Source organism: Littorina saxatilis, linkage group LG1 (assembly GCF_037325665.1).
Source record: "Littorina saxatilis isolate snail1 linkage group LG1, US_GU_Lsax_2.0, whole genome shotgun sequence".
Lineage (NCBI taxonomy): Eukaryota > Metazoa > Mollusca > Gastropoda > Littorinimorpha > Littorinidae > Littorina > Littorina saxatilis.
Genome location: NC_090245.1, coordinates 94,021,735 through 94,029,205, shown reverse-complemented (window position 1 = coordinate 94,029,205; position 7,471 = coordinate 94,021,735). Strand labels below are relative to the sequence as shown.

The 7,471-nt window shown below is 40.6% G+C and overlaps 1 protein-coding gene across 1 annotated transcript in view; it reads left to right on the top strand.

The window, feature by feature from the left end:
- Positions 1-6,469: 6,469 nt before the first annotated feature.
- Positions 6,470-7,471, top strand: part of LOC138958610 (uncharacterized) — a 7,594-nt gene continuing 6,592 nt past the window's right edge. Inside the window, exon 1 of the mRNA XM_070329815.1 lies at positions 6,470-6,992. Coding sequence (XP_070185916.1) covers positions 6,851-6,992 — 142 coding nt within the window. The 5' untranslated portion in view covers positions 6,470-6,850. The remainder of the gene's footprint in view (positions 6,993-7,471) is intronic.

Genomic DNA, 7,471 nt, shown 5'->3' with positions numbered 1-7,471 from the left:
ATCATGCAGCAAATATTCATTCAAATTGTTGCAATTGTCAACGCGCCTTCGCGCTCAGATGAGTTACTGTGAATGAATGCAAATGCGTTAGTACGCTATCATACAAGAACAAACACAACTCCAAACATAGGTTCCCTCCACTGTATTATACAGGTATGACAGACATGCACACAAATACACACAATCGTGAACATAAATGTTTGGTATTCAAAAATCAGGTAGGGGCCTACTCACAGGTTTGGATGCAAAAACAAAGCGAGATTACAATCCCTTGCACAATTTCACTAACAAAACCCTCTACCCTTCACTTATGTAGCGAAATACACAAACAGTCCGTGAACTCACAGGCACACGATATCTACTTCACTGACACTGGTATCGACTCACGGCTCGTGTGTAGTCAGAAAAACAGTTACAGTTCATATTCCGGCAGACTCAAATCACCGTCTGCTCTGCCAACTAAACACTCATTATATCTTATGTAATTAAGATCTTATAGACATATTTTAACAGGGTCCTGATTTGGCCTAAATGGTCCGCTGGACCCATTAAGCAACAGTTAACTAACTAACTAACTAACTAACTAACATATTTTAACTCTGTTCATACACATAATTACACAGCGTCTATGGCCGTTCACTAGGAAATGTATCTGAATACTAATTCCTTCCACTGGCGACCTCGGTCTACTCAGTTCCTTTCGTCCTGTGACCTCTATGGTCCAACTATACGGACAACCATAACCTTGCAATAACTTCGCGAAATCCCGTCGAATTTCAGCTATGCTGGTCTAGAGTTATGATACTTCGGCGGCTTCTCAGATCCTTCACACTTGTCATCTGGCTACTATCTCCCTCTCAGACCGGTTATACGACGCACTGCACAACATAAATAGCGGACATCTTGTCTTAGATATCTGTCTGCTATGTTTACAGTTTACAGTGTTAGTCGATTCAACTTATGCGATAAACACTCTAGCGATATTCAAATGCTTATTCCATTTACCTGTTAAGTGCTTTACTGTCGCATCTATCCGGGCTTCCTTCCTCCCGGCCGATTACTTGGACAACCCCTCAATGTCCAAGGACAGTGGTAAAGTGTAACAATACCCTAGTTGCGATTTACAACGTCAACTATCCCCGGTCAGTGAGCTGAATTCACAGTGCGTGCAACACACTTTGCTATGTCACGTTATATCTCTGGTTAGCGCTCTAAAAGCGTGGATGATATCACTGTCAAACTTTGCCTGTTGGTGTTATTCGTGATTTCCTTCACATTTACCCTGACACAAAGTGACTTTTCTTTTCTTGTTGCAACCTAGAACTAGTCTCCTTCTCGGCGACATTACCCGGGAAGATTCCAATCAATTGGGGGGGGGGGGGGGGGGCAATAATTAGCAGGTATTCTGGGTGAGATGAGCTACCCTGTAACCATTGACGCCTGCATGTGCACTCGGCTCCAGTTGCTTTTTTTTCAATAATTAACACGCCTGCCGCGTGAGATGAGTTTATTGTGTCCTTGACGACGACCACACGACCACATGCACCATCCAATCACATTTTTTTTAAATAATCAATTCGCCTTCTGAGAGAACAGTTACCCATGTTAAAAAAAAATGGAACTGACAGAGAGATGAGCTGGAAGCAAAATACATCAGGGCAACATGGCTTTAACTTTGTCTTCCTGAGGTCAAGAAAAGGAGCGGAGGAAATATGTTGTTTTTTATGGAACCAGGCTTATAGCTTAGTCTTCTAACAGTCTGACAAGGTGAAGAGAATAGGATGATGAATAGACGGGAAATATGCATGTCAAGTTGTTCACACCATAGCCAACTCACTGCTCACCTACTGTCCAGGACACCAGCGACGGAAGCGGAAACGGTCAACACCTGTAGGCTGAGCATGCGCTGTTATCACCCTGTCATTATCAGTTGCAATATCTCATTTTCACAAAGACCGGATCATGAGAACAAACATTCAAACGAACACTAGACAACACCGCCTGAGTGCAATTCACACGTGCGCGTGTGTGCAGATGACATCACAACTTATTACCGCCTCTCCCCAAAGCCTACTACATGTATCTGCCAGTTCTCTTGTGGTATGAAACAGGAAATTGCTCGGATGCCGAGTACATGTGCAATGTCCAACTGGTCTTGCAGGTCCGCGTATGCTAGTTTCATGACCACACAACAGGTTTGGTGAGCGTGATTTTATTTACATCGGAAAGGGCAAAAGCCAGCCTTAAGCCGTCCTCAGAGATTAGGTGCAATTACAGTGACCACTGATTGACCCATGCTGGACAACCTTACTGGACATGCAAGAATGTATTCATGATGCGTTTCATTCTGATATGAAAGGACTGTGGTTTGGTTCATTTTGGTTCTCCTATATTTACGCCATACTCTCTTTTTTTTCTTTTTTTTTTCTTTTTCATAATGTTCATAATGTTTACTGAATTGGTTCAGTTTCAATCGGTTATCTCACACAAGCCATACTTCTTTTTCTTGAATTTTGTGTGTGTGGTTTTGGTGTGTGTGCTTTTCCATAATGTCTGTGCATGCATAGGTTCAATTGAATTTTATTCGGTTTTCTCATATAATTAGGGTGTCTCAAAACAAAGTACCCAAAAAGACATTGAAACATCAGTACCGAGAAATGGAAAAACTAAGAGAAGGGACAATGAAATCCGAATGACAACACAGTGGTTCCAACAGGATGGAGCCCCACCACATTCTCAGAGAAATCCAGAACATCCCACAGGAAACATTCCCCAATGTAATGAACAATATGGCAATGAGGATGCAGTCTGTCATTGGAAAACGGGGTGGCTACATTGATCACGTGGTGTGAAGAAACAGACGATCTCAACTGAAAGCTGTGAACTGGGGACAAAACTTCTATGAACTGACTACAATATCACGCAAAAATGATGTCAATAAAGTTACTGACTTGTCTGTAGTATTGACAGAACATCAGGCTTTTTTTAGACACCCTGTACTCGTTTTTCTTGTCTATTTCGAAAGTGTTTTTTTCTTTATAATGTTTATGTATGCATCTGTTTAGTTGTCATCGGTTCTCTCATACATGTTTTTCTTATCGTTCTTTAAGTTTTTTTCTGTCCTCTTCATAATTTGTATTTATCCATTAAATCAGTTTTATTCGGTTCTTTCAGGCACGCCTTCTCTTTTAAACAGTTATTTTGTGTATATAAAAGGAGCGTTTTAAAATCATGACGCCAAAGCAGTTGCCGAGCTTTCTTGTGTGCAACGTATAACCTTGTTTGATATGGCATAACAGAAAAGTTAAGGATTTGCATCCAAGACGTATCGCAAACACTAGTTTGTACGTTCGTTTGTGTGTTTGTTTGTATTTTGTTTTGTTTTGTTTGATTGACTGCTTCCCTGCGTGCCTCCTTCTTGTTTGAACTAATCACGTTAGCTTCGAACATGTTGGCCCCAACTTAATGTACAAGGTAAAGCCAGCCACCAAGTATTTAAAGCTTCAATAAATATTCTAACTTGAACCTCAACCAAATAACAATGTACAAATCTGCGAAACACAATCGTGCATTCATTGTCAATATTTTTTCCACGACCAAAGATGTTGGAACCTTTGAAAAGCCCAACGAATCTCACGTTGAACACATTAAGTAAACCGACCCCCAATATCACACAGAAGGAACATTTATGTCTGACCTTTTCGGACATAACTCAATTGGCCAGCTGTCTGTCCACTTCAAACCTACTAAGGTTTTTGTTCTTGTTGCTTCAGCTGACCACTTGAAATGTCTGAGGTGAAAGGCAGCTGGCTTTCCTTTCAATCTACAACCGGATCCACGCGACACTTATGCAGTCGATAACCTCTGAAGAATGCATGTCGGAAGAAAGTCAGTAAAGTATGTGGTGTAGTTTACTGGAGCTCTCTAAGTCTATCGTTCTCTCCGTCCCTCTTTCTTCCTTCATTTGTGTCTCTCTGTTTGTTTGTTTGTGTGTGTGAGTTTGTGTGTGTGAGTTTGTGTGTGTGAGTTTGTGTGTGTGAGTGTGTGTGTGTGTGTGTGTGTGTGCGTGTGTGTGTGTGTATGTGTATGTGTGTGTGTGTGTGAGAGTGAGAGAGAGAGAGAGAGAGAGAGAGAGAGAGAGAGAGAGAGAGAGAGAGAGAGAGAGAGAGTCTGATTTCCATATCTTACAGTGTCCTTGAAAACTGCAGCAACTTGGACGCGCTGAAATTGTGTCCTTACAACCTAGTCTTTATCAAACAGAAACTTACACAGTCATGATATGACTTCTGACATTTTCTGGTTTTCTGTGTGTGTTTTTACATTTAGTCAAGTTATGACTAAATGTTTTAACATCGAGGGGGGAATCGAGACGAGGGTCGTGGTGTATGTATGTATGTGTGTGTGTGTGCGTGTGTGTGTCTGTGTGTGTGTGTCTGTGTGTGTGTGTAGAGCGATTCAGACTAAACTACTGGACCGATCTTTATGAAATTTGACACGAGAGTTCCTGGGTATGATATCCCAATACATTTTTTTAAATTTTTTGATAAATGTCTTTGATGACGTCATATCCGGCTTTTTGTAAAAGTTGAGGCGGCACTGTCACACCCTCATTTTTCAATGAAATTGATTGCAATTTTGGCCAAGCTATCTTCGACAAAGGCCGGACTTTGGTATTGCATTTCAGCTTGGCGGCTTAAAAATTAATTGATGAGTTTGGCCATTAAAACTATGAAAATTGCAATTAACATTATTTTTTTATAAAACAATCCAAAAATAATGTTATCTTATTCTTCATCATTTTCTGATTCCAAACACATATAAATATGTTATATTCGGATTAAAAACAAGCTCTGAAAATAAAAATATGAAAATTATGATTAAAATAAATTTTCCGAAATCAATTTGAAAACAATTTCATCTTATTCCTTGTCGGTTCCTGATTTCAAAAACATATATACATATATATGATATGTTTGGATTACAAACAAGCTCAGGAAGTTAAAAAGAATAGAGATACAGGAAAGCGTGCTATCCTGCTCAGCGTAACCACTACAGGGCTTTTCTGGCTTGTCAATTTCACTGCCATTGCCACGAGCGGTGGACTACTGATGCTATGAGTATGCGGTCTTGGTGACAGAGTGCAGTGCGTTCAGTTTCATTCTGTGAGTTTGACAGCTTGACTAAATGTTGTTATTTCGCCTTACGCGACTTGTTTCTCTTTCTTTTTCGCGTTATTGGACTCCATCCTCGGATCTACTCCAGCCAGCTAACTGAGAAGGTCAATTGTGTCACTCTGGCTGCGACCAGCACAAAAACGGGAGTGGACTTGAGTAAATGTGTCTAATGAGTTTAGTGCCAGGGGGCCGAGGTCTTGTCGATTTCACAAATGAAAGAGGTTACGCCCCAGGGTTACGAACACGTAAATTCTACGTATTTTGTAGCTCCGCAAATGCTTAAAAGGTGGTCAAGACGCATACTTAGTCGTTCGAGGGGCAACGTATGACAATTGGAAATAACGTTTTCGTTTTTCGTCGTGTTGCGGTCTTGCTTAAAGGTACTGAACTTGTCAAATCCAGGTGCACGGAGCCCCTGGGGCTTTTAGTCATACCTCAGACAGCTATCCGTTAGAAGAACTACCAAGTTTCATTGACTTGCACCCAAAGAGTCAAGAACTGCGATTTTTTTACGAATTAATTTCGTACTCGGACCCGGCTGGTCTTGACCTATTTTTGGATCTAAATTTAGATCAGGTAGATCACCACATCATGCACAAAAAGACACGTCACTAAGCAAACTATGTCAGACATCATCATGAGTTTGTGTAAAACAAAATGGAGGCCGGAATCACTCAGTTGAATCGAACTCCGACCAAACACCACGTAATAACTAGGTTAATTTATGCACTCGCGTGAACAAGAAACTGTCGAGCTTCACAGATGTCGTCGTTGGGTAGTTTTGGGTTTGTTTTACTACCATAGGAGGATTTTTGAACTGTAAATGCACTCAGCTGCAACAAAAACGCAAGACGAAGGCTGTGAGCTGCACTGTGCCTTTAAAAGGTAACATCATGGGGAAGAGTGGAAACTTTTAGGCGTTAAAAGATGAACATTAACGAAGAGAAGATTCTCTATTACACTCAGTGTACACGTGCTCGTGTGTGTGTGTGTGTGTGTGTGTGTGTGGGCCTGCTAGTGTTAGTACGCGCGCGCGTGCGTGCGTGCGTACGTGCGTGCGTACGTGGGTGCGTGCGTATATGTGTTTGTGTGTGTGTTTGAATTTTCCAGAACCGTTAACCTATCATGGCTATCAGACGCCCAAATATTGTCACAAATGCATATGGCAACAGTGTGCACGCACACGATTATTTGAAGACTTGCACACAGGCATTGCCTATCAAACGTCGATTGCACAATGACAACAACGTTTACAGTATTCATACACATTTTATAGATAAGGCCAAAAAAAAAAAGGTCTGTTTACGGTAACATAGGCCAAAAAAATAGGGTCGGTAGGTCGGGATTTTTATTTTTTTATTTTTTTTTTTCCTCCCAAAAACCATATTTTTACGTTATTTTGCAAAAAAACAAGATTTTTTTTCTTTTTTTCCCCCAAATGCCAAAAAAAAGTCTAGGGTCGCGCGAAAAAAATAGGGTCGGTCGGGTTACCGTAAACAGACCTATTTTTTTTTTGGCCTAAGGGTTGGTTTTTTTTCAACATTAAACAACAGTAACTTCCCAACTCATAAACCGTAAATTCAGGAAACATTCAAACGCATCAGGACAAAAGAATACGAAGCACGCCGCGAAGCACAGCGGAACACCCAAGCCTGCCTTGTCGTGCACTGAACAAGATGAACCTGATCATGATGATAACCAAGAAAAAGATGCTGGTGATGCTGGTGATGATACTGCCTGCAGTAATTGTGGTAGATACGATTGATAATCAGTATGCGCTGATTCGCCGGAAACGAGCATGCGGTGGGACAAATTTGGGTAAGTATTTTTATTTGTTTATACTTTTTTTAATATATTTTTTTATATATACAGGTAAGGATGATTGCGCACGATACTATTCATCTTTAAGACATTTTAATCCCCAAATTGCGGGTCTGAATTTCATATTTCATAAACATCAAATCTGTGTATACAAAAAAAAAAAAAAAAAAAAAAAAAAAAAAAAGGGCGTTGAATTTAAATATGCAAAAATACGGAGATTTGATAAATGGTTTCATAGCTTTATGTGTATTCGCACTCGGAAAAAAGGCATTATAGATGGAATGTATTTATATTGAGAAACACACACTTTTTGGAAATATTTGATCATTTCATTCTCAATTCACAAGTATACGACGGGAGGGTATTTGGAGCGGGAGAGTTAGTGGGGGTGATATCTTTTCATGGGGACTCAGTGTTGGGGCTGGAAAAGTGGGTGGGGTGCTATAGCTTTGCGGGGGCATTTTGCGGGTCCCATT